The sequence below is a fragment of the Choristoneura fumiferana genome, chromosome Z (genome assembly GCF_025370935.1).
Source record: "Choristoneura fumiferana chromosome Z, NRCan_CFum_1, whole genome shotgun sequence".
In the NCBI taxonomy this organism is placed as follows: Eukaryota; Metazoa; Arthropoda; class Insecta; order Lepidoptera; family Tortricidae; genus Choristoneura; species Choristoneura fumiferana.
The window spans coordinates 41,170,003-41,197,271 of record NC_133472.1 but is presented as its reverse complement, the minus strand read 5'-3'; the positions used below and the strand labels follow the sequence as shown (position 1 = coordinate 41,197,271).

Sequence of the window (27,269 nt, the reverse complement as noted above, 5' to 3'; positions counted from 1 at the left end):
TATGGTCTTCAATCACTCCTACTGGCTCGTGCTGAGGCACCGACTTCAGACTGGTAGAAATGTATTTTCATGGTTTTTTGTAATCGGTTCAATTTTCTGTTAGATTTTTTTTTTCATGCTTTTTAGTGTAAATAATCTAAGATGCAATAATTTTATGTCACTGCTCGTCACCTTTTACAAAAGATGCTTTTTCCGATGCAGAGACGTTCATTATTGAGGAGTCCTGGTGCTTCACTACCCATTTCATTTTACCATATAGGTACCATCAGCCAAATAAGTGGTCTATCAATTTTTAAAAAAGTTCGTATCAAATGAGTATGTCGCTAAAGTCGAACTTTCAAGTTGACAGACATGTCTATTGGCATTATTGTTTTATCACATGAAAGCGATTATCAGCTTTAAGGTGGTAGACCACATATTTGGCTGATGGTACATTACGAAGAGCATAAAATTGCTTAGCAACTATGTTAAAGTACCTAATTGAAATTGTACCCGTGAAATACTTGTTATTGAGTAGTAACTCCAATGGTCAACTGTGGTCATCATCACCAGTTCCACTTTACCAAATGATGATTTGGAAGAGCAAATGCACGAGTTTTTACTAAATATATCAAAATTACCATCCTACAATTAAAAATAAATCTAATTGCGACTGATTTTTATGAGGTATACACCATCAGTTAGATCCTTATTCTCAAAATGATGATGATACATGCGGGTTAACACGGGTTTTAGGGAAAGGAAGCCCTTTTTTATTATTGCATCCTTTTATAGCCGGGGCGGGTCGCTAGTTGTTACTAATTATTGGTTAACTCTTTATCATTTGTTTTCATGTTTTGATATTTACAGTGCATTGGTATCAACTGTCATGCTGTAAATATTGATTGATTAATAAATAAATCAATCATTATTTTGAATTTTGTGCAGTCACAAGCAAACTAGTCATTCACTCTGAGGTATGAACGACTCTGCTCAGAGTGAACCATTTCGTTTGAAACCGAGAGTGGCTCTGGCGCATTGTGGCCCCCTGACCGGCCTGACCCTACGCAGGCAAGGCCGTTCGCTAGCGCGGGATGCTTTGTTGATTGTAAACAATACGTTGGCAGTACTTTGGAAAAAAAACCTCTCGGGTCATTGGAGAAGTATTTAAAGAGAGTTGACAAGGTCTCTACATTTCTGTAAATAATTTAAAGAAAAGAAAGAAATCACAATATTATTATTAATGACAATATGCACCTACTAGTGGCAACAATCCCTGTTCGCGGTGATACAATAGTCGACTGATTGCACACATTCCACCAATATACAAGGAATTGAACCATGTGCACCTTACTGCTTCGAATTAAGGCCACGAATATGTATCCTCCTAGTGCAACGGACCGTCAACATAATGCATCACTGCATAATTAAACGTATTGGCGTTCCGTGGCCATGCATTATTAAAGCATTGCTTTGTTTAAGGTGGCACGATGTCCATACTAATTTATTTACACAATCATGTGCGCTTGAAATAATAATATAAGCACCAAATCAGGATCTGATGATGACCATTTTTATCTTCTCCGGTTGACTTAAGTAATGTAAGGTAACGTTAAGGTGGCTTGTCACGGTCAGCTAGGCACTACAGCGCCAGTAGATGACGTTAGTGTGCAAATTCCACGTATTTTATTTTTTTTAGGAATGAAAATGTGCATTATTGTCAATATGTGAGTGGACGGCGACAGTATCGTACGCCAACGGCTCGGTTAGTAGTGTGCGTTTCAGCTACGTTGTCAACTCGCCGACAATTCGATGCTAAGCGACGTTGCCAGATTGCGTTTGATTTTTCTGATCAAAATCACATAATTACCATTTTGAAACGCGTTTCCCTTTTTTTTTAATATTTTTGCTCGCTATAGGAATAAAGTTCGTCAGTCAAAAGACTGAAGCGCAACGAACAAATGCATTGCCAATTCTTTGGATTTCCGACAGAAATTAGGAAGAAAATCACATAACATGAACGTATTAACAAATAAGTAGGATATTGCATTAACGGATTATAAATTAGTAGTGATAAAATCAGACAAAGGCTGCATGGCTTGTGGCTTTAGCTTTTTCCATAAAATAAAAATAAAAAAAACTTCTTCTCAATTGTCAAATTCTTCAAATCATAATTTTTTGTTCGTTTGTTGTCATGACATTGTTTAAACTAATGGAGTCATTTTTTCCTAAAATAAATTATCGAATTTGTCCTCGAAATTGGCTAATTGGCTATAATCTATAATGTGAATGCAGTTATATTTTCATGTATTGAACTGAATTATAATTCACATTGGAAACTATGAAGCCACGAACTTTGCGAAAAAATGATATAAAGCATCAATAACTACTCTGGTCTCGAAAAAGAGACATTATAAGGAAATTAAAAAGTAAGTACTGAGGGATAATATCAGACGATGGGCAGCAGCGTTTTCCAAGCAACCCCACATCATGTACTGCGCTCGCCAACCCGCCTATCAAGCGTGGCGAGTTATTGGCAACACGGGAAAATATGGGGGAGGCCTTAAGTCCACCGGTGAACGTCCTGAGGCTAATATGAAGATGATGACGGTAATGATAATATTGAAAACCATATCCATACTTCCATACTAATTATTATAAATGCGAAAGTTTATATGTTTGTTTGTATGTTTGTCCGTCTTTCACGTCAATACGGAGCGACGGGTTGGCGTGATTTTTGGCATAGAGATATTTTATGGGTCAGAGAGTGACATTTTACAGAATTTTTTTACAGTTTATTTCCAAGTACCTACCTAGCCTCTTAGTAGCGGACTAACTTTTGAGCCTCATATTATCTCGGTAATTTTGGAGTTCAGAGAAAAGTTCATTTGACAAAATGTGTTTCTTCAAAATATGTTTTATTTTCATAAAAAAATATTTAATTACAGAGTGAAAAACACTGTCAACACATATATTGTCGGCTGGTAAGCTGTGTATGAGACTGGCACAAGACTAGAAAAGTGGCGTGAAAATGCAAGAGGCACTCAGCAGTGGTTGTATGTGGGCTAATTTAATTGACTGATGTAAATAAATAAATAATAAAAACTGACTTAGTGATAGAGTTTTTATTTGTTGTTCAATAGAGCCTTCGATTACTACCCAACCAATTAAATTTGAAATAAAAATAAACAAGTCTAATTTCATATTTTCACGTGTTTTTCGATGAAGCAAAATAATTGATGGTGTGTGCTATATTATATTTCAATTCACACTGGGCCTGCGTTGAAAATAATGCCCAAGCCCTCATTGTGAGAGGAGGCCTGTATGTATGTATAGGGATAATGATTATGACTAATTTTCTCATAGTTTGTAAACTGTATTGTAAGAAATAAATAAACAAACGTTGAGTTACGGTCAAGGAAACTGAGTCACGTTGGAACCCATGTGCTACTAATGTCATGTTGATATCCCATACATCTGCCAAAGAAATCAAAGCAAAAGTGAATATGAAAAGGTTCCACCCTGGTACGTGATTCGGTTTCCTTGACTTTGTAAAGGCGTAATTATCCTCGAAGGGATCTCTACTTAGCAACCCTTGAGTGGCTGTAAGGGCCTGGGCACATGTCGCCGGTACGGTGCCGTCTACGGTGTCACGGCGCGGCGCCGTCAAACGGCGTCGTGCCTAAACACGGTGCCGCGTACGGTGCCGTACACGGCGCCGCGAACGGCGTCGTACCACGGCGCGGTGCCGTGGTACGACGCCGTGCACGGTGCATCGCTTGGTAGTTTAACTAGTTTTCGTTTTGCTGCTGAACGCATAACACGCAAGTACAACCATCGGTTCAAATATACAAAACAATTGTCGTTTTAAATATATACAAGTATACGGTTTTTGCCTTGACATGGACCAAGAAAAACGTATTCTCCTGCTCCTACTGCTAAGACGACGAATGAAGAAAAAACAGAAACGAAGATATTGGGTGAATCCATACATGTCTTTAATGAACCATGATGGAGGTCATTTTAAGAGAAAATATGAAGCACTGAAAATATGTGGGGATGACAAATTTTACGATTATTTTAGAATTTCCATATCAACTTTTGAAGAACTGTTATCCAAGATAGCGAGTCGTATACAAAAGCAATACGTATTCGGAAAACCTGTTGAGCCTTTGGAAATGCTTGGATTAACTATAAGGTAAGAAATAAAATTAAACTACCAAGCGATGCACCGTGCACGGCGTCGTACACGGCACCGCGCCGTGGTACGACGCCGTTCGCGGCGCCGTGTACGGCACCGTACGCGGCACCGTGTTTCGGCACGACGCCGTTTGACGGCGCCGCGCCGTGACACCGTAGACGGCACCGTACCGGCGACATGTGTCCAGGCCCTGAGGAATTATAGTCTCATAGTAGGTACTGTAGTAAGTTGGCATATTCATAGATTAGATTTATTTGTGTCTAAATTAGGTCTTATAAATTGTTAGCTACACATTTCAAAAAATAATAACATCGTTAACTGGGATAACTATAAAGAAAAAAAAAGAAAAAACCTTAATATTACAACGGGTTTGAACCCGAACTTCCTAAGCTGTGCGTAGGGTAAACTCTAGCCTAATGCATTAACTAGGCCAATCTGCTCTCTTAAAATGACAGTGAAATTAACAAAGACTTTTGTTTACAACAAATTACAAGCATGTGTGCAAAAATATCTAGTCGAAATTGCAGCGATCAAGTGAAAGTATTTTCTAAATTAAAATACATCTGAAACTTGGTAGAATATATCACAAATTTCACGCTATTGATGGTATGTACATTATTTTATAAAAATATCCACATTTTCATTCCTAAAAAAAAAAAAATACGTGGAATTTGCACACTAACGTCATCTACTGGCGCTGTAGTGCCTAGCTGACCGTGACAAGCCACCTTAACGTTACCTTATAGCATTACTTAAGTCAACCGGAGAAGATAAAAATGGTCATCATCAGATCCTGATTTGGTGCTTATGGGAAATGCCTCATCTTCCGGTTTGTAGTCGTCATGAGATTCTTTCCTCCTCTACAGTAATCTTAAGTTAAATCTTACAATTAGCTTGCCGTAGTATCATCCTCTGGTGTAAAGCAATGATCACAATTTTGCTTTTTCCCTTTAGCGGCCAAAACGATACCTTGCAGCTTTTGAACACTCGCTGATCGAGCGGGACGTCTATCGTAAGGAGTCCCCACACAACTAAGCTCCGCACAATCCGAATCAATAATCTCTTTACTTTGCAACAACATCCCTAAATTCAACTTTAAAGTCAACGCACCATCTCTGTAAAGCAAATAGATATTAGCTTGATCCATCACTCTTAAAGAAAAATAATCGTTTATCTTAACTGTCTTCATTCTTATCTGGAAAGGCTTGAACGTTTGCAGGAGTTTATCAGCTTTTTCTCTAACGAAATTATCGAATTCAATAGCTAACATTGCATCATTAGCTTCATCTCCAGTTATCTCTTGATCGTCTTCAACTTTGACTTTGGTTTTTGGTTCGACAGCCGTTCTATCTTCGGAGTACGTGTCTATGAATGCTTTATGGAGGACGGGCGGGTCGTTTAAGGAGTGCCACTTCCAAAAACCTGGTGGACCTATCTTCTTGTCGATCAGATGGCCTTCAGTTTGATTGTATTTTAGCCTGCAGAAGTCAACAATTATGCGTTAGAATGTTGTAAAGCAAAATTTAAGAACCTTACTAAGTAGCGATGGGTAGGTACCTAAAGATTCAAAAGAGTCGAATCCTCAATGGGATTCGAATATAACACGGCCGCTATACAGTAGTTTGAGAGAGAGACGTAAGCTGGTTCAACCCTACCGGATTCAATTAGAGAAGGCTACTATATATCGTACAGTTTATGAACTCGACTGTACACTTAGATATTTTAAACTTCGCAATGGATTTTAATGAGATTTTCATAAAGGTTTCACATATATAATCATATATTACTATGATGTGATCTGTTCGTGCTAGAGCAGATGGGAATTAATTTATTTATTTATTTATTTATAAAAAAAGATTATCTTGTGGACTAACAGTAAAAACCAAAACGTTCACAAGCGAGTAAACTTATAACTAGAAAATACAGATGAAAAATATAAAGATAAACTTACACTAGAGGCTTACGACTATTTAAAAAGCGGCTGAATTTACATAGGAGGGTTGGCCAGCTATCTGCAAATACGTCGGCCTCCCGGATCTGTGCGAGGAACTCGTTTATCAACGCAACAGCCCTAGCGGTAGGTGCATTGCCCGCTTGCAGGGTCCTAGTTCTGTTCACCAGGGTGAAAAGATTGCGTGGACGCCTCCCTTTGCGAGTTGCCGCACTTATATATTTGTCTGGCACAAATAAATGCAATTTGCCTAATACCACCGGATTGTCCACCTTATGACGCAAAAGTGAACAGTAATGAGTGAGCGTTGCAAACTTACGTCTCAATTCCAGCGTTTCCAACCCGACCATACCGGCAACAAACAAAGATGGATATAGAGTAGGATAATATCCATAATATTTTTTATAGATAAACCGAGCAAATTTACGCTGCACTCTTTCTAACATTAAAGCATATTTCCTCTCTCGGGGATCCCACACAACTGCGTTATATTCCAGTTTGCTTCTTACGTACGCATTATACAGGAGTATAGCTACTTTAACATTTCTGAATTCAGAAGCTGTTCTTATTATGAAGCCGAGCATTTTATTGGCACTCTTACAAATATTAACGACATGATCACGCATGTCCAGTCTGACATCCAGCCCAAGGCCCAGGTCTCGGATTGAGGAAACACGATCCAGAGTTGTGCCCGACAAACTATAGTCCGCCAGCACGGGATCACTAGATCTTGTAAATGTGATGCTTTTGCATTTCGCGACGTTAAGCTGCAACTTATTCGCTGCACTCCATTGAGCCACCTGATCGACAACTCTTTGAAGTAATTCACAGTCAGATAAGCTGTTAATAGGTGACATTACCTTAAGGTCGTCCGCAAACAGTAGCGATTGCGCCCCTGTAATATTTGTGCAGAGATCATCTACCATTATCACAAATTGCGTTGGTCCCAAATTACTCCCCTGACTTACGCCAGAACGGGTGAAATAATCGCTAGACCGGAAATTAGACATTTGCACGTACTGCCGACGATCTCTAAGGTAATTAGCAAAAAAGGAAAGTAGTTTTGGAGTAAATCCAAAAGCTGAAAATTTATGCAGCAGTACGTCATTGTCCACCAGGTCAAAGGCCTTTTTAAAATCAAAATATACGACGTCCACTTGACGGTGCGTGTCCATATGTTCCAACGAATAGTCAAAAAAGCACACACGATTAGTGGCAGTTGATCTAGCGCTACGGAACCCATGCTGGGCATCATTTAACCTATTGCCCATTTGCTTAATAATGCAAGTATTTAAAACACTTTCAAAGAGTTTGCCAAAAACGGATAGAATTGCTATTGGTCTGTGGGTAAGTACGTCATTTGATTTTGTATCTTTGGGAATTGGTGTTACTCTTGAAACTTTCCATTTGGCAGGATATATCTCCAGCTTTAGTGAAAGATTAAAAATATAGAGTAATGGCTCTTCGAGTACCGCCATGCAATCCTTAGCCAAGAAAGGGGGAATATTGTCTGGGCCACTAGCGGACGAAGCTTTAAGGTTCTTTACAGCTGTACGCAGCTCTGAGAGAGTAATGTGTGGAATTTCGACTCTCAGCAATTCATTCCGCATATTCTGATTAGTTGCTGTCTGAGTAGCAGCCTTTGAATTGAATGCTAGTCCCGGCGATGCGGCGGCGCGCAACACACACATGCGCAACACTCCCACAAGCAGCTGGGCTACTACGAAACTCGAAACTCGAAGTTTGTGTCGTGCGGTCCCTCTGACACTTATACTATTTAACACGAGAGCGAGAGGGACGGTACGATACGAACTTCGAGTTTCCAGTTTCGTAGTAGCCCTGCAGGGTAACGTGTCTCTGACCATGGCTTTAAATTCACGGTTCGATCCCACTCGCATTACTAAGCTACTACTTTTGTTTTGTAACATTTTCAAATAACTTGAATTTAGATAATTATTGATCCTCAAAGTTTAATCGTTAAATCAGTGGAAGTACCTATAGGACATAGCGGTGTTATATTATATTACAGGGGGGGAGGCTTTAATTTTCGTCATTTATTTGACATCTTATAGGTAATGTACCGCATCCATTGAAAATTACAATGAATCTGTATGAAAACAAAAATTAACAAGTGATCATATTTTTAAAATGTTGCAAACGAAGCTCAGTTATGTGTATAGAATCGAACCGGGGCACAAACCTTTCGTTCCCTTGACAGTCGTAGACAACACCGTTTCCGAGGTAGTCAAAACAAGCCAATACCGTTTGGCTTTTAGTTTTTTTTATGCAAGCGTCGTAACTATATATCACGCATCTCTTCTGTACGAATATTTCTGTAAGATAACAACCTAAGATTAGTAAAGGGTGTAGACTAATCAAAAAATACGTATAAAAAAACTGAAACTCGACTACAGAAAAAAAAACGCTTAGCTTAAAGTATGAAATTAGAAAATGTTCAAGAACTATACGCAATTAATTTGCTCTGCCGTGACCACAGGTATGAACCTCCGCAAAGTAACACCTGACTCAATCAAGCAAGAAAATATTCTTGTCCGAAATTCTTTTACACCGACATCAGGAGGAGAGCCCTGGTTGCATGCCACCTTTCTTAGGCTTACTTACAAAACAATTAATTTTATGGTGGCATGCGACTACGGCATTCCTCCTGAAGGCTGTCTATAATAATTTCCGACAAGAATATTTACGGGCATCATATTTGGTGATACTCTTCCTTTGGCTTTGCCGTAGTCGAGTAAAAAGTTGCACTGTTTTTCGGCGACTAAATATCGTCACTACTTTAAAAAAATCTCGTATCTCAAATCAATAGGTACGTCAATAAAATCGATCCTTCAAATAATATTCATAAAGTTCACTCAGAAAAATTATCGATATTAAGTTACCAGCTTTTTTAAAAGTAGTTACGATATTTCTATTAGGTGCTATTTATTTATATTTCTACATCTTCCTTCGGCAAAGGATCAAAATCTCCTTCTACTCAGATGCATTGTGGATTTACTGAGATTTTATTTTCCAACTAGATCTTTCTTCTTCGACCGTGGATATAATGAGATGATAATTATCATTTGATACATCTTTACTTGTAGTCGCTACAAATGGATCTGAAGAGAATATTTTTCTCATTAGATATAACTTGTTGTTATGGGTCTAGTCCTAGTGAGAAGATACTAATAATTATTAAATCTCACCTTCTGCATTATAATACTGTAACGCAACCATCCCGTTCTTGTAGAGCCACTTGCCTTGTCCGTCCTCTTCTATCACAGCCAATTTCTCTCCAGAATTGTAATACAGAGTCCCTCTGTAGCGGTTACGGGTGAACCAGTTGTTGCTGACTGGCAACATTTTGTAAACGTTCATCTAGAATTTCAGAAAAACTTTAAACCTAAGCTCAGTTAAAAAAAAGTTTTTGATGAACCAGTTCCTTAAACAACAAATAGAATGGTATTTGACACCACCAATGGATTGACGCAGTTTTTACGAATTGTCAAAACGCCGTTCTGCCTTTTTTTTAGCCAATCTGTTTCAAAGCAATCAACAATATAATTTAACAGTTAATCACAAAATAACTCAAGTATCAGGGCAAATAAAATGGTTTTTGGTAGGTACTAAGCAACGGATAAATGTAATTATATAGATAGATACATACTTAAATACATAGGTAAACACCCAAGACCCGAGAACAAACATTCGTATTTTTCATACAAATATCTGCCCCGACACGGGAATCGAACCTGGGACTGACTTCGTAGTCAGGTTCTCTAACCACTAGGCCATCTGGTCGTCTAAACCCTCGTCGCCTGAAGTACATTGCGGTGCTTGAATGTAGTTACAGATGTCCAAGTTTCAGAAAGTTTCCCCAAAGTTGGGAAAGTTCTCGGAAATTTCTGGAAATTTTCACAAGAAATATAGGAAGTTTAAATTTAAGAAACGGCAAGTTTCAACCCCCGTAATAAAGTTGTGAGAAGTTTCCAAAAATTTCCAATATGAAAAATTCCGCAATTTTGGAAAGTTTCCTTTGGCACATAAGTACTCCAATGACAATTTCAAACTCGTTCGCTTTACGAGCTCACAATGTAGGTAAGGCAACTTGTACAATTTTTCTTGCAGGTCTTAACTGAGATTTACCCGTCGCATTATCTTGGTGCTTGGTAACTGAGTCCATCCTTTGTCAATAAACTGTCTATCTGACAGTCTGTATCTTATAACGCCTGATCGGTCCTGTTAAGTCAAACATAATCAATAATCATAAAGTTCATAAACGAACACAACACAACCTACGAATAAATATTATTATTTGTTCGTGGAACACAACTAACAAAACACTACAGTCAAATTAGAAACAAGTCAAACGTCTGAGCGCGGACGCACGTATTATCAAAACAGAAATCAGTCCACTTTCTCAAAAAAAAATTCAAAACCATATTTCTACTACTGATGTTGATAGTAAGTATAATAAATAGGTACTTATACATTGTTTACAAATAATTCTTACTATGCAATAGTATACATACCAAGCGTTTTAATAAAAACGTTATAATTGCACGAGTGCCTTAACATCAGGTACTTGTTTTGAATACTTTCAAAAAGTAAATAAAGTAGTTCATATGAACTTACTTCAATAGCACTTTTCTTCCTGAAGGCTGTTCTATTTATTTGTGTAGTGATTGATAGAGATTCTTGTTTTACAACAGAGGGCGGACAATCAGCCTCCACTTTGAACAGTAGTGGCTGAATCGATTCAGTTTTTTCAAGTTCATGATGTTCCCGAAAAGAAACTATTTTCTGGCCTGTGATCATTTCGCTTGGACTCCTAATTATTTCCTCATCGCACTCTAGAATGCTGTCAGAAAACTCCTCAACCAATTCTCTCCTCTTAAGTGTTCTTAATTTGGGAAGTTCTCCGAATGACGGTAACTTTGTTTTAGTCTCCTTTGGCGGTTTTTCTGCTTTTTCTTTATTCTTTGCTCTTTGAGCAACCAGTTTTTTCATAAGCTCACTTTCTGCACTATGTAAAACTTTTTTTGGCTTTTTTTCTTTGGCTGGTTTATTTTCTTTGTCTGTAACTGATGTCATTTCGGATGAACTATCTTTCCTTGCTTTAGTACTTTTTTCAGTCTCTGATCTTACTGTCGTTGAACTACCTTTTCTTGCCTTAGTACTTTTTTCTCTTACTGACCTTTCTGTGGTTGAACTTTTTGGCTTATCTTTTTCTACTGCTCTATGTTCCTTGAATTTAGCTTCCTTTTGTTCGACTAAGTCGGTTTTGGAGGGAGCTTTAATTAATTTTGGCGGTTCAGCATCCTATAATTGACACTTTTGTTAGACTAATAACTTAATGTATTGATTATGTTCCAAAAAAATATTTAAACATTGTATAGCTATACCTACAAGTTACTGCTATGTTTAGTGAGAAAAAATTGACGTTGATGAAAATAATAGATTAAAAACTCATTTGAATATAAGTAATTATATTTCTGAAATGAAAACTCGTGACACCAAGTTCAAAATTCTTGAACATAAGAATGTTGAAATTTCGCTCAGACGATTTTGTAAAATTCCCATGTTAGTCCATTAATTTCAAGAAACGAAGTGCCAACTGGAAGAACGTTCAATGAACAGTACACCCTACTGTAATGTGAGCCCTGTGCTTTAGCACGACAGGACGATAATTTTATCTATCATCAAGTAAACGAATAGGAAGTACCTAACTTGCAAAGCTACCAGATCAGGAAGGAACAGACTTCCATCTAGCGATATTTCGCCTGTAAAGAAACCCTTATTTAATAATAAGAGGAAGGGAATCGAAATGTTGTTAGCCGGATAGCCTTGCTCTTTTACACGCATGACATATCTCTTGCTCTTATTAAAATAGTTCTGCTACCAGACAGCAGGCGTTTAAACAAAAAAAAAACCTGATGTGTGAGCGGCTCCAAAACCTTGCGCTGCTCCATCTTCCTATCCATCAGAAGCTTGCAGATACACCCAGTATCTGCGACCGGCATCAACAGGTTATCATCAGAAGAATACCGTTGCGTATAACTCTCGTACTTTAGTTTCTGGATTAGCTCTTGAAGCATGTCCTTGCTTTGTGCCAAGTTCTCCTGGAATTCCATTGGAGGAAACGCTCCAATCTCGAGCTGGCGTTGGCTCAGCATTGGAGAGTTTAACTCCATCATGAGCTTATCCAATTCTGCAGCATCAGAAGATTCCTGGCACAGCCTGTACCGGCATATATTGCCTTGACATATGGTTTCAAGCAACTGTTTCACTTTCGATAGCCATTGTCTGAAGAGTTGCTCCCGCTCTTCCGTCATACTCTCTTTATATTTTCCAAGAATGTATTCACACCGCTTGCATTTTACGCTTGTACGTTTGCAATGGTCGCATATCGCATAGATCTCGTTTTTTCGGATGGTTTTGATCTCTTCAAGCAAGGTTCGGACACGTTTTATTATGCCCTTGCAGGTGATGCATTTTGTTTTGTAATTGCCTGAAATTAACGTGCAGCCAATGACAGTTTCTATGACAGGCTGAATAGTGCTAATATCGTGAGGTCTGGTTGACAACTTTGCATTTATGTCACGTTTGATCTAAGCACGTTTGTGATTGATTAGTCACTTTGACTAAATGATCCAATCGCAAGTAAGACTGTAACAGCGAACAGACCTCACAACACTAATGCCAAACGACAATGTTTTGCTTGTCACAAAGTTCTTATTCAGCTGGAATTAGTATAAAATATTCAGATCAGGTATCCAAAAAATCAAATTGCTAAGTACAGTCGAACAAAATTGAATGACCCAGGGTGGAACCTTTGGGCTACTAATGTCATATTGACATCTCATACTTTTATCTAGGAAATCATAGTGAAATTGATTATGAAAAGGTTCCACCCTGGGTCACGATTCAATTTGTTCTACTGTTGTACTTGTTAGTAGAGATGTTTCAATGTCAATAAAAACCTATTGGGACGATATATCTTCAAGTTATTCTAGATACTTGAAACTTGGTACGAAAGTAGCTTTAAAGGGCTCGGCTAACACTGGTCATTCAAAGATATCTATCGACAAATTGGTACGGAAACCTAAGTGCAGTAGTCCGACTCGCACTCAGAGGCATCTTTACTAGTGCGTTAGGGGCGCCGGCCGCGGCAATTTGTATACCTAGTGCCATCCACGAAGACGCGTGATTTTGTTTAAATTAGACATTATTGACATTATAATAAGAACCACGACAGGCGTCATCGTGAATGACTCTACCTATACCTATCCAATTTTAGCCTTGATTATATTGACTTGGGTGGTATTGTGGTGGTGGATTAGTAGATAGGATATAGATAGATTAATTATTGATTATTCAACAATCGAATCATTATAAGAAGTCCAACAGCGTAGGTACCTATGCAGTGCTTGCGACATTTTCGATTTTTATTCTCGTCATAAAGGTTCACAATCTCTGGATCTGTCATTTTTGACAGCTCCCGTTTGTTTACATTCTTTTAAATACCTAAAAGTCTAAAGTATAGATGGCGTTAAAGCTATAATTGCACGCGGGCGCTACATGGGCTAAAGACGCCTCGGCTCGCACTTGACCGGTTTTTTTTAATTACGAAGGTTTATAGGTAAGTAGGTAGGCCATACTTACTCAATTCTTTGACTATTGCATTCTTTGAGATCTCGGTATTGCTTGTGTTGTGCACAATGAAAGTATCCAGATTTTTCGTAGATCCTTGGGTCTGTGCATTGAAAATCATTTTGATAATGATTGGGGGACGTAGTTTGGATTCCAAACAATATAAATAACCAACTTAGGAAGGTTGAAAAGCCCCCGACATTGCATCATCAGTCAAAAATGGCTGAACCGATTTTAATGAAATATAGCTAAGAACTGCAAAGAAAATCGTTTTCCCGTAACAAAAACCGCATTGAAATCGGACCATTCGTTTTAGAGCTACGATGCCGCAGACAGACAGATAGATATAAATTATATAAGTAATACTAGCTTTTGCCCGCGGGTCCACCCGCGTGGTATTCGGTTATCGCGCGCTGTTCCCTCGGGAACTGTGCATTTTTCCGGGATAAAAAGTAACTTATGTCACTCTCGGGCCCATAAACCATCTCTATGCCAAAAATCACGTCGATGCGTCGCTCCGTTACGGCGTGAAAGACGGACAAACACACAAACATACAACACACACTTTCGCATTTATAATATTAGTAAGTAGTAAGTATAGATATTAAGTATAAGTTTTTTTACCCGTTTGTGCAGTAGTTTAAACAAATAGGTACATTTTAAATTCAAAAATGGAGCAATTCTGTGATGGCTACTATAATATGGATAGCAAAACACGTCGTTTTCGAAGCAATAAGTAGGACACATTGTTACATTGTAAAAAGAGTCGCAAGAATAGATTATCTACTAATACCTGCAACGACTTGTCACACTGCTCTGAACCGGACTGCGAGTAGAAATAAATTGCAGCACCCGACCCATACAGAGAGGCTACTTTTTTGAATCTACCGACGCATTTCGTGGTACAATCCTCACAGCTTTTTACAGCTCTGGAAATAATTTTATATTATTTTATTTTATAATCCACAACAGCTATTGTAAATGGCACACACACACACACACAAACATCACGCCTGTATTCCCAAATGGGATAGGTAGAACACACGAAACGTTACCGTTAACGTGTAAATACTTAACGGTCATTAAAATTTGCTTACCGAAAACCCAAGCTGTTACCTAGGTTTCTTTTCATTTTCCAGAAAAACTACCGACTGTGATCCAACTTAAATCGCCATTTCATTTCATATCGTCGCCATCACGTAATTATCATTTAACTATTTCTCAAGCTTGTTATAAACTTTCTTCTTACAATATTTTTCAATGCTGTGAAAAAGATACTAAGCTCCTGACACGTGATTAATTCAAACAAGTTTCAAACTCGCGCGTCTAAATTCCCTTCTCTATGGTTTAGACAATTCATAGACTAAAAAAAAGCTATCATCCGAACCGAAACATCCTAACGGCTAATACGAAAATCGAAACTCGAAGTTCGTGTTGTGCGGTCCCTCTGACACTTACACTTTTTAATACGAGAGCGAGAAGGACGGTACGATACAAACTTCGAGTTTTGCACTTAGTAATGTCTTCGTAGTATAGGGCCTGTCATGTGTCAAAACCGGCACTGACGTTTAGTCTCGTCTCGTGAATGTAAAAAAAATCAAAAATAAATCAAATCAAATCAGTGAACGACGTTCCGTTTTAGTTTTTGATATATAAAAGTATTTTAATAGATTTAATTTCGATGCCTTTACATAGAGTGGTGGCTGTATCTCGATTTGTGACACAATGCAACCGTTCAAGTCCAGTATTCCAGTCCACAAAGTTCCAGCAAATCAGTAGTTGCAGGTTAGTCTTGTTACGTTTGCTACGAAAACAATGAGCCATGAGCCAAGATCGCAATGTTTTTGCGTTAGGAAAACAAGTTACGTATAATACTAAAATAGAAACGGTTTAACACCCACTTAAACAGCTATGCAACATTGTGTTATAAATTAATTCGATTTCGCAATATCTTTTAACTTTCTTTTAAATGTTACTCAGTTTTGTTGTAGCAGAACACAGTCTCTGATTCATATTATATGATTCTTAACTGCCAGTGTGCTTAAACTGCAAAAAAGTTTTATTGTTGTTTATTATACTTTTCCAGTTCATAAAAAATGATACATTATCATTGTTGTAGCTACTAATAATTTTTCACGTTTTTCGTCTGTTAGTCAACATGTCTAAAAAAACTTGTAACTTCATATAGGTAAGGTAGTTATAAAACTACTGATTAGTGATTGGTGACATGCCCTAAGGCCGGCCTCTAACAGCCAGAATAGCTTTTTAAATTTTTAATACAAATTCGTATTATTAATTCAGAGCTATTTCCGCTGTTTGAGGCCGGCCTAAGATATGAAATATGGTAAGATATTAAGGTATGAGAACTGTAAAAAAACAGATGATTTAAGTTACATGATTTAATCAAAACCTTATGTCACATCAATTTGAAAGAACATTATTCAATACAAAAACGTGAAAATATTGACTTAAATGCAACTGATATTATGTGGAGTAGATTAACTATTTCTTGTTGTTATTGTGTCCCGTCAGCGAGGGGACAAAAGTAGTACAGTTTAATAGAAGAAATGTTGTGTCACATTATACTAACATGCTTATTAGATGACCAATTTATTATAGGAGCTTAAAACAACCACAAAAATGCATGTTTGTCAGATTTTAATCCTATAAACTTAAGGTTAAAAAAGTGACCCAGGAGACTAACTATAGCAATGTGACAAGAAAAAGTTGATTGACGCTGTAATAATTTATAAGAAAAATGGGCTGATGAAATAGTGAGAAAAACAAGTGAAAACAAGACTGGCAAAAGACAGTGAAGGGTTCATATCAAATTGTGTCAATTAATTTTATGAATTGATTTAAAAAAAATATTTTTTCTTCCAATGAGGCTGGCATAGTCACACAAGTGCACTTAATCCTCGAAAAACAAATAGAATATTTTCATTAATTTCTTCTTCTAAATCTTAATACAAATTAAATTAATATTTATGTTCGCAGATTCATCACTATTGAAAACCCGAAATATGCAAACCAACTCAAAAATGAAAAACTCAGGACATACATTGTTGAACGATACATTGACTATGTCAAAAACTACACAAAAGTATTGGAAACGAGGTTTCCAACGGCAATGCGAATGTACAGAGTTTTCAGTGTTGGCATTAAGGATTTTTTGAGAGATTTAAAAATGTACATAAGTTTAAGAATAAAGATTGCAAAAGACAGAGGTTTCACGAAAATGAGCCGGCAAGAGATTGAACTGTATCAAAAAATGCCTTCAGACATGTTGAGGATAGCACCCGTGTTGATACTGTCTGCAATACCTTTTGGGAACTACATCATATTTCCTTTAGCGTAAGTATTAATCTTCTAGCAATTTACTTTTGATCCCACAAATTGACTATTTTGAATTCCGGTCTATAATTAAACTGTTGAAAGTGAACTTTGTCAGAAGAAAAGAAAAATAATTAGATCTAATTTCTTTTTTAACCGACTTCAAAAAAAGGAGGATATCTATTTGGTTGTATTTTTTTAAACGTTTGTTGCCTCAGAACTCCGTCATTTATGAACTGATTTGAAAAATTGTTTTTTTCGTTAGTATAGGAATGCCTTCAATTAGGTCCCATAAGCACCAAATCTGGATCTGATGATTGGATCCTAAGGAAATTGATGGAACTCTTCAAATATTGTAGGGACACCTATGGTAATTTGAATATATTTAGTAGTAACTCGTGCATTTGCTCTTGAAAATCATTTGGTGAAGTGAAACTGATGATGAAGACCACATTTGACCAACAGAGCTACTACTCAATAACAAGTACTTAACGGGTTGAATTTCAATTACTTTAACACAGTTGCTAAGCAATTTATGTTTGTTGTAATGCATATGGTGAAATGGAACTGGTGGTGAAGCACCAGGACTCCTCAATATTGAATGTCTGCATCAGAGAAAGCAGTCTTTCGTAAAATGTGTTGAGCAGTTGAATGATCTTAGGTTATTTACACTAAAAAGCGTGAAAAAAAAATTATAACAAAAAATGGAACCAACTACAAAAATCCAGGAAAATAATTTTCTACCGGTCTAAAGTCGGTGCCTTAGCTCAGCATGAGAGCAGGAGTGATTGAAGTCTAATATAATAAGTATGTAGGTGAGGTAGATGTGCTGAGCCGACTTCAGACTAGTAGGATATTTTTTTTATGGTTTTTGTAGTTGGTTAAATTTTTTGTAATGACTTTTTTTAAATTGTAAATTAATTAAGCCCAAATTGAGTTTTGCCTATTATAAATTAGCAGCAAAACTAAATACGCAATAAGTGCATTCACTTCATTTAGTCTGTAGAAAAACCAAAACATTATTTCAGGTGGAACATCTAATATATAATATTCTCGGGTCACAATGTGTGACCGATTTTTATGATTTTTTGTGTTTATTCAGTAGGTCTGAGAATAGGATGTAAACTATTTTTCATACTTTTACGCGGACGGAGTCGTGGGCAACAGCTAGTAATTTATAAAAATGCAAATTTTTCTGAGTTTACTTAAATACAAAATGGTCATTATTTTTAACGACTTTCTTTTAATTGTGTCCCACTGCTTGGCAAATGCCTCCCCTTTTTTCTTCCACTCGTCTCTACTTTTGGCCAGCTCTTGCCAGTCTGACTGTAAATCTTTATTTTAAAGATTAAATTTTTGATGATATTTAAGATGGACAGTTTCCTTGTTGATGTATTTCAGATTGGCATGTTCCAGGTTAAACATATAATTTCAAATTGTCTATTTTCCATTTGTACTCAATCCATACTTAATATTATAAATGCGAAAGTGTGTTTGTATGTTTGTCCGTCTTTCACGTCGAGATAGTTTATGGGCCAGAGCACATAGGCTACTTTTTAGCCCGGAAAAATTCACAGTTCCCGAGGGACCAGCCCGCGATAACCGAATTCCACGCGGACGAAGCCGCGGGCAAAAGCTAGTTACTGATAGTATAAATCCTTCAAGTGTATTCCAAACGTTAGCATTTGTAATACAAGTGGTATTGGTTTCCAGCTTCCTGAAGCCAAGAACGCTGCTCTGCTCCCACTTCTGGTCGATACAGCAACGGGCTGAGTTCACAACCCAGGAACTGATGGAGAGACTGAAACACAACAAGCCAGTATTTCGCGCACTACAAGCGAAATTTGACTCGGTGCCTGATGGAGAAACTAAGGAGAAATTGAGACGAATCCTCGGTCTCTTAGGGTCTGGTGTTCATCCGACTGTCTCGGAGGTCTTGGCTTGTCGAGAGCTGTTTGCCAAGGGACCGTATGAACTGAACAAGTTGACCTATTCTCACGCTGTAAGTATTTCAAACATGTAATTATAATTATCAGAGCTCCAAAAGGGTGATTTGCAACGATGTAAAACAATAGTTGAATGAATAAACTTTGGCGAGTAAAAAATCGGCACGTGTTTGGGTTCCATACCTCAAAAGGAAAATACGGAACCCTTTCAGGATCACTTTTGTTCGCCGTCTGTCTGTCAGTCAAAAGCTTTTATCTCGGGAACGCGTGAAGATAACTTCAAATCAGTTAGTTTCAGTTGAAATTAAAACCATTATGGCTCGCGGCTGCAGATTACTACAGAACCTTGAAGCTGTGAAAAAAATCAAACTTATAAGTTGACATAAAAAAAATCGGTTAAGTGCGAGTGCGAGCGACTCGCGCATGAAGGGTTCCGCACCTCCGTACAATGTTTTAAAAACAAATAGTTCAGTAATATTTTTTTGTAAAAAAATCTAATACAAGCTTTTTTGTTGGCGGTACTTTTTACCCCTGGTTACCAAAGTAGGTAGTCGTCAAGACGAATCAAATGAGACTAAAACCGATGCGGTCGTGTCGTTTTATTACAGAGTTCCTATGGCCAACATCTAACTTCATCATCAGATCAGCTCTACGTCATAAAATAAAAATGAATCGTAAATTGTGTTGCTAAGCGCAAAACTCGGGAACGACTGGTCCGATTTCGATAATTATTTTTTTGTTGTGTTCTTTACGTAAGAAAATACAGAAAAAAAAAACACCGGGGGCGAAGCCGCGAGAAACAGCTAGTACATATAGTATAAAATGAAACGATAACAAATATGTAGATATTCAAAAATATCTAAACCCTGTATTTCTCCTACCCGGGACATCGTGCCTAGCATGCTTGTGGCGTTCCCACGCTGCAGGGCTATGCTCAGCTCAAGGATGTTTTCTAATTAGTCCGTCAATTAGATTATTAGAAACTAGGGTTTGCCCGCGGCTGCGCACACGTTAATCATTAGATCTAGTAGCAGAATTGAAATTTCGGATTTTTTTATAATTCCCGTGGGAATTCTCGAAAATTAAATCGTGGTTTTCTAAGCCCAACGGTTGTTCTTTCGAGATTGTATCCCTATCCCGTGGGAATATCGGAATAAAAAGTAGCCTATGTTTTATACCAGATGTCCAGCTATCTACATACTAAATTTCATCCAAATCCGTCTAGCCGTTTCAGCGTGAAGGAGTAGCAAACATACTCACTCACTCACAAACTTAAGCATTTACAATATTTATAGTTGACAGTGAAATATAAAATCATAGAGATTAATAGAAAGCTCCGCGTGACGCCATGGGCGTCGCTCCTGAACTTTGACGGGCTTCGTCTTTGTAATTTTTTTAGCCCCTGACGCAAAAAGAGAGGTGTTATAAGTTATAAGTTTGACCGCTATGTATGTCTGTCTGTCTGTGGCACCATAGCTCTTAAACGGGTGACCGATTTTAATTCTATCTATCTATCTATCTATTTAGCCTTTTTATCCGGTGTATTGTTATAGAATATCTCTAAGCTCAGTGTGTCGCTTGACATAGGCCTCCTCTAACATTTTCCACTGTTTTCTATCCCTGGCTACCCTCCTCCAGTTCGGGCCTGCCGTTAACTTTAACTCATCCTCCCATCTTATATGTTGTCTTCCTCTGCTCCTCTTGCCATCTCTAGGATACCAGTGTGTGACTTCTTTGCTCCATTTTCTTTTCCTTTTTTAATTCAGTTGTTTTTTTATTTGAAAGCAGGGTTTTTAGTAATGGTTCTTAGATATGTTTTATCAAAATCGGTTCAGCCGTTTTTGAAATATTGAACTTTGAAGTGACAATGTCGGGAGTTTTCCATTTTTTTGTTGGTTAGGTTATTGTTTGACTGACCCAAGGAAAGAGTTACGTGGCCAATATTTTCTAATTAGGCTGACGGACTAAAATAGTACATTACTGCAAGGCCATGAAGTAAGGGATTGATGAACGAGTCCAGCAATCCCTGTTCTGGCCGAGGTTTGTATAGTGCTTTTCTCAAACAATGTGAGGAAATATTTCATCCATCCATCCGTCCATCCGTCCGCCCGTCCGTCCGTCCGTCCGAACCCGCCCTAGCCCGCCCGTCCATCGCATCGCATCACATCGCATCGCAGTATCGCAAATGCTTACAGAGTAGTGGTGGTTGGCTCTTCGTAATTTTTCCTTTGTCAGTTTAATGTTAGTAAGCAAATTTAAAAAGTTAGAGCAGCGGACAATAATGGATTTTCTTACATACTTCATGGCCTAGGCCAAGAAGTTATGTAGGGAGGTGGTAGGGAGCCATAAATGAGAAACTTCATGTCTCCATTTCGTGACATTAACGCATACATTTCCGAACATGTTTGAGAAAATAATATTACTCGTAGGTATGTACCCAGGATACTGCCCTGGCTGGAGAGAGTAGAACAATTAGGGCGGCTTATTTCTTCTACAAAGCTTGTTTTTGTAAGCGCGTGTATGAGCTTACGGGTGCGGTTTTGTTTTCCTGAAGCGTTGAATATGCCGAATGAATGTATACACGAGCGTTCGGTGTAATTCAAATTCAAATCATTTATTTAGAGACACATAATAATTATAATAATTAATCCAGAGCACGTGTAAGCATTTATGCCAGAAACAACCCTGGTTAAGAGCGCACAAACATTTTGTCCCAACTCTTCACTTGCACGATCTCTTTCCCGCGGCCGTCTGTCGCCCGCACACTACCACGGTTTGCTGTGTGCGTACGATTTATTGCAGAAACCGTAAACACATCTTGATTGTTGTACATTTTCCGCCGTAGTAAACTTAAGAAAAATAAAAGGTTGTGATATAAATTTTGTCATTTCTTAACAAAATAATTTATTTTATTACAAGTTTTTTTAACTTATCTTGCCTTGTTAGTATGTTAGTTAATTAGTAGATAATGGATAAAATTTTGGAAGCTAAACTGAAAACGCATATTGAGTCATCACTTATGCGTTTTCAGATTAAATTTAAATTTTACATACATGTGTAAATCAGATGACAGTGCAATATTATTATGATATGAAGCTGATCTGATGAGCTGGAAGGTGCCCATAGAAATTCTGTAATAAACCTATATAACCACATCGACTTTGGGCTCGCTTGATTCGTCTTGACTAGTACTTTGGCCCTAGATCGTAACAACGGATAAAAAGTAGGTACAGTCAGTAAAAAAAAGCTGTCAATAAAAATTTAATTTTTCAGTGCGCGCAAAACATTTAGTTTCAATGTTTCTCACGCATGTGATGGATGGACGGACGCTATACTTTGTGAGGGCACGTAGTACTTTGTAAATACCTGAATCTATCATCATCATTGCTCATATTTTCATCTAATATCTTTAAACGAGCAATTCCGAGATCCCCGAAATATATATACATATATATATTTCGGCTATCGGGGATCTCGGAAACAGCTCCAACAATTTCGATGTACGGGAGACTTTAAACGCACAACAATAAGATCTATGAGATGAGAATCACATTACTAACCAGCGGGTTATAATGAAATTCAGTACAACATTACGCCACGCCCCGGCGAAAACCAAGGTCTATATTAATTTACTTTGAGAAAAGTTCGCATGATATGTAATTAGACATTGTCGAGCAAGTGGTGTAAAAAATATATGAATCATACCACTGGAATTTTTACTTACAGTGTCCAACTGTTCAATAACAGGAATTTCATTAGCTATCTATCTTACATGTTTGGAGATAGTCTATCAAAACTGAATAGTATCCTGGAATGTTTAATAAACAATAATCTTCATTTTATATGAATTAACTTGGTACGTACATAATAAAATACTGTGAAAAATAGTCAAAAAGATTATTACTGAATAAAAAAGTGGCATAATCAAATATTTTAAATTTGAAAATGCATCATACATTTTCCATATATTAGAACTCATAGAAGTTTCATGATTAAGTATATTCGACGTTTCTGCCTGTTCTATTTTTTGTCTGAAAATAAATGCAATCTTAAAATCAAGAAAGTAATGTTATCATAAATTCGTATTGAATAAAATTTAACACAAAAACGTATTTATTATTGATTCTGAATGTACAGTAATTGGAATTAGTATTGGTAAATACTTTGATTAATTATACCAGTTATAATTCATCAAAGGGTAAATAACCTTTTTATGGTAGTTTCAATCTTAAATAACTGCCATTTTAAAACCAAAAAAAAAAAGTAATTTTACAATAACCCTAAATCCGATTTGGGGAGAATTTAACAAAAAAATGTATTTATGGAATTAGATTTCTATCTTGGATTTACAATAATGGGAATTAATAATGATGAATAACTTTTTCAAAGCAGCTCATTTAGCTTTAACAGTACTGTGTTTTTTCATCCCAAATTATTTTTGTTTATTGCGTTTATTTATTTATTTGTTGCTGTTTATCTCACTGCCTATATTTATTTTAGACGTGTATTATATATACGATATAATTGTTGTTTTAATTATCTGATCTACTTTTGATGCACCACTTGCTGTAAACTAGTCCTTCCTTCTTTCTGTAAAAAGGTTGCCAGGAAGAGATCGCTCTTAAGCGATAAGGCCGCCTATTGCTTACCTTGTCATTTTCTCTCTGTGTATCTGTTTTCAGTATCGCTTACTATTTCTGGTGTACAATAAAGATTCATTGTATTGTATTGTAAACATCCAGGACCCGAGAAGAAACATTCATAGTATTCATACAAATACCTCAAGCTTCGTAATCAGGTTCTCTAACCGAGAATTCGTTTATCACTTTCACTATCCAGCGGTAACTATGGATTTTTTTTATTTAAATTATTTCAATAATAAACTTCATACCAAAATAACCACCTATACCTATAGGTTAAAAGTAAGTTTTTGTTAAAAATTTCATTTTTCGTTCTTTTCCCGACCCCTTGAAAATATCGGGGTAAAAAGTAGCCTCTAGGCCTCCAATTATAACTACTAAATATTATCCAAATCCGTCCAACCTGGTATTTTAGCATTATACAAAGTGATCCTGTAAGGATTTTAAAAGTTCCATAGTCAAAATGACAAAAACTGAACCTTTGTTGTTTCGTCCTGTCCGTCGGTGTCCGTCCGTAGTAATTGACAGTTTAAAAATCATATCTCATATTTCCAGTTTTTTATGTATATATATATATATATATCCTGACGCTGTTTCAACACAAAAAATAAGTAATATTGTGTTTCAATATATACAAAACCTTGTAGTAAAAGTGATAAAAAGTCAGAAAATCTTTGTTGTTGGATGTTGGATCCAATAGAAAGTTGTTACAAAATTACGATTTTTTCCTCACAAGATTTCGTGACGTTTTCCAGACGTCAAGAAATTTTGGATGTTTTATGCAGTTTATGTTTTATGATCTCGTCCTTAGTGTTAATAATTTCTTGACAAAAAGATTGCAGTCAATTTCAAGACGGGACAACTTTTTAAGAAATACTCATATATTTTCGTGGTTTTTTTTTAATATTTCAAAAAATGTTTCTCGATTCGGTTTTTCAAAAAAAGTTTAAAACCGGTCAGCCAGCAATAGCCTTCTTCCACTCCTTAGCAATAATGTATTTGACGACCGGATGGCCAAGTGGTTAGAGAACCTGACTACGAAGCTTGAGGTCTTGGGTTCGATTCCCGGCCGGAGCAGATATTTGTATGAACAATACGAATGTTTGTTTTCGGGTCTTGGATGTTTAATATGTATTTATCAATATAAGTAAGTGTCCCATGATATTATTGTTGTTATTATTAAAGATGTTCCCTTTATCTTTCCAGGGTCATTTGCTGAACATGTACGGCGTGAAAAGCGGACTGCTGCGGGTAAAAAAGTTGAAGCACAAGGCGTTCATGCTATTAGAACTAGACCGAGCCATCGTTAGAGAGGGAGGAGTTGACCTTATGAACACAGAATCACTAAGATACGCGTGTCACCTCCGCGGTTTGAACGGCAGCCATTTGTCCAACCAGGATATGAGGAAATGGCTTACCCAGTGGCTCTCTGTTTCCGAGCATTTGGACAAAGAGACGTATTCGCTGCTCTTGCACTGTCCCGTGTTCTTAGCGTACAACCATCCGCAGAATTGGGTGCTTATTTACTAAGCGGTTCGTTTTCGAGCTTCAACTTTGCAGTGCCTTTGCTACTACAGTACTTTCATTCTAGCATGGTGCGGGTGACAGCTGTCAATATCACAGACTAGGGAGTGAAAGTGTCGAAACGTGAGTCGATAAAACTAATAATTTAAAATCTTACAGCCTTATTCATAAAAAAACCTTAATTGAGGTTTGATCGGTCTGTTACTTAGCAGACTGATTAAGCTTGTTAGACGGTTGTCAAGAAGTATGATTCATAAATGCTTGCTAGCAGTCTGCTAGTTGTTGAGCTGCTGATAGACGGATTAGACGCGTTATGTTGGCAATCTTGACAAATCAAAGACAAAAAATGGCCTCATCGATAATTAAAAAAAAAATTGACAGCAGTGACAGCAAATTAGCAGGAAAAAAAAGCGAGATGTTTGTTTTCCCGCCATCTCCGATCCGCATGTTTATGTTTAAGTGCATAAAGCCGTAATTATGTTAATCATCCTAATTTTATTTTTCTCATATTTATTGTTAGTAAAGTAGTAAAGTAGCAGTAATTTTAGAGGATTTTTAAATACAAATTCCTGAAAATAAATTTTCCTGTTTTTTTTTTTAAATCTTTGCGTAACTTCACCCTTCACTAAAAATATCTTCGGTATGGTTTTTTGCTCTTGTCAAAGTCAGCTGTTCAAACTTGTGGCGGCCATTTTGTGACTTAGCAGGGAGATAAAGGAGGGTCTACGGTCCTCTAACTTTAGCAGAGCCTTGATCGACAGATTAGCGCTAACAGACGTTTATGAATCACGTTTTTTAGCATCGGGCCTTCAAGGAGCCTTCAAGGAGGCTCTAACTTTTTATGAATAAGGCTGTAAATCATTAATCCGATTATTACGCTAATTTTGATGAGAAAATGAGTGAAATTCTAGGTTGGACGGAGTTTACAAGATTCGTTACTTACCAATTAATATGTACCGATATAACTCAAGACGTTGTTACGTTACATGCATATTAGGTTTTTTCACTTAATTGTGCTTTGAATTTTATTAATTGATTATAAAAATCTGATAAGTTAAATTTATTTCGTATAAAGAAAGAAAGAAAAATTGTTTATTAACGGCCCCAACAGTACCACCACCAAGACTTAATTTAACTTAAGTTCAATAAATTACAACAAAATACTTCGTAATGGTAATGGTGGTGCACCTAGTCACCGAAAAAGGCACAGGTATAACATAGTTCTTTATGTTCAAATATTTACGCCAGTCATATTCAGGCTACAACTGAAATATACTTACTTACATATATTTAGACCGCAGCAACTTTTTTGAGTAGAACGAGACGTGTATCAAGTGTCACCCGCACCATGCTAATGTAAGCACTGTACAGACAGCGTCATATAGTACGTCGGTCAAATTGTTCGAGACATCAATCATGTACAAATATACCGGAGCACGCACGTCGCCAAATACTTAATAACATTCAAGCCGACATTAGTACCGTAGCAGCCAAAGTATCCAAAAGTATGGGACACCACAGGAAAATTGACTTTATTACATACCGTGTAAGGTCCAATGATCCAGTTAGCTAGTCCTCTTTAATACAATGTGAACGGTGTTCCATTTTCAGTCTCTTGGTGCAAAACGCACATGTCATTACCTTTTTAATTAAATAAAAACTCTTTTATAATGTAATCATACTGGCCTATTCAAGCCATATTTAAAAGGAAATCCGATAATCCGGAATTCTGACAATGTAAATAAAAATGTGAAAAAAGCCGTCGGGCTGCAAATGAAAGAGACGGAACGATCACTGACAACTTGGTACTCTTTTTGGTGATTGTCAAAAACAAAAACTCGAATCTTACGACGAACTCTTAAGGGGCTGTTTCACCATCCACGTGTTAATTTATCTTTAGAACAAAACAAATCATCACATTTAACCGATGGATTGAAAACCTTTTTAAATAAAGCTCAGTTTTCTAGTGTGTCCCATACTTTTGGATATTATGGCTGCTACGCTACCAGTGGTGATGTGCGTGCCCCGATTTATTTGTACAC

General features: G+C 37.1%; 3 protein-coding genes across 5 annotated transcripts in view; 2 read left to right on the top strand and 1 right to left on the bottom strand.

Annotated features, from left to right (window-relative positions):
• LOC141437097 (band 7 protein AAEL010189-like) overlaps nucleotides 1-3,215 on the top strand; it is a 57,985-nt gene extending 54,770 nt beyond the window's left edge. The window contains exon 8 of the mRNA XM_074100323.1: nucleotides 2,928-3,215. Coding sequence (XP_073956424.1) covers nucleotides 2,928-2,978 — 51 coding nt within the window. The 3' untranslated portion in view covers nucleotides 2,979-3,215. The remainder of the gene's footprint in view (nucleotides 1-2,927) is intronic.
• On the bottom strand, nucleotides 1,260-14,993 carry LOC141437080 (uncharacterized). 3 transcript variants are annotated; one of them, XM_074100311.1, is made up of 10 exons: nucleotides 14,882-14,993; nucleotides 14,578-14,713; nucleotides 13,797-13,887; nucleotides 12,065-12,642; nucleotides 10,767-11,453; nucleotides 10,278-10,370; nucleotides 9,338-9,509; nucleotides 8,332-8,464; nucleotides 5,068-5,658; nucleotides 1,260-1,504 (listed from the first exon to the last, which is right to left on the bottom strand). In XM_074100311.1, exons 1-9 carry the CDS (start codon nucleotides 14,914-14,916, stop codon nucleotides 5,070-5,072), a joined length of 2,514 nt encoding a protein of 837 aa, XP_073956412.1. In that variant the 5' UTR covers nucleotides 14,917-14,993; the 3' UTR covers nucleotides 1,260-1,504; nucleotides 5,068-5,069. The 3 variants fall into 3 exon arrangements, with proteins under 3 accessions (XP_073956412.1, XP_073956417.1, XP_073956404.1); XM_074100316.1 differs by lacking the exon at nucleotides 1,260-1,504 and having other exon boundaries at nucleotides 4,415-5,295; nucleotides 5,449-5,658; XM_074100303.1 differs by lacking the exon at nucleotides 1,260-1,504 and having other exon boundaries at nucleotides 4,415-5,658.
• Nucleotides 14,994-15,345: 352 nt separating this feature from the next.
• On the top strand, nucleotides 15,346-25,807 carry LOC141439998 (LETM1 domain-containing protein 1). The gene is made up of 4 exons (XM_074104459.1): nucleotides 15,346-15,569; nucleotides 16,782-17,138; nucleotides 18,831-19,119; nucleotides 24,910-25,807. Exons 1-4 carry the CDS (start codon nucleotides 15,466-15,468, stop codon nucleotides 25,231-25,233), a joined length of 1,074 nt encoding a protein of 357 aa, XP_073960560.1. The 5' UTR covers nucleotides 15,346-15,465; the 3' UTR covers nucleotides 25,234-25,807.
• The last annotated feature ends 1,462 nt before the right edge of the window (nucleotides 25,808-27,269 follow it).

Excerpts from the sequence above, each read along its gene's own strand:
- LOC141439998 (XM_074104459.1), top strand. The coding sequence starts at position 15,466 with ATGCCTTTACATAGAGTGGTGGCTGTATCTCGATTTGTGACACAATGC. Across the intron at positions 15,570-16,781 it reads CAGCAAATCAGTAGTTGCAG|ATTCATCACTATTGAAAACC; the intron begins GTTAGTCTTGTT and ends TTATGTTCGCAG. Across the intron at positions 17,139-18,830 it reads TACATCATATTTCCTTTAGC|CTTCCTGAAGCCAAGAACGC; the intron begins GTAAGTATTAAT and ends ATTGGTTTCCAG.
- LOC141437080 (XM_074100311.1), bottom strand. The coding sequence starts at position 14,916 with ATGAAAAGAAACCTAGGTAACAGCTTGGGTTTTCG. Across the intron at positions 13,888-14,577 it reads AGTGTGACAAGTCGTTGCAG|ACCCAAGGATCTACGAAAAA; the intron begins GTATTAGTAGAT and ends TTCAATGCACAG. Across the intron at positions 5,659-8,331 it reads GACTGTCAAGGGAACGAAAG|GCTAAAATACAATCAAACTG; the intron begins GTTTGTGCCCCG and ends TGACTTCTGCAG.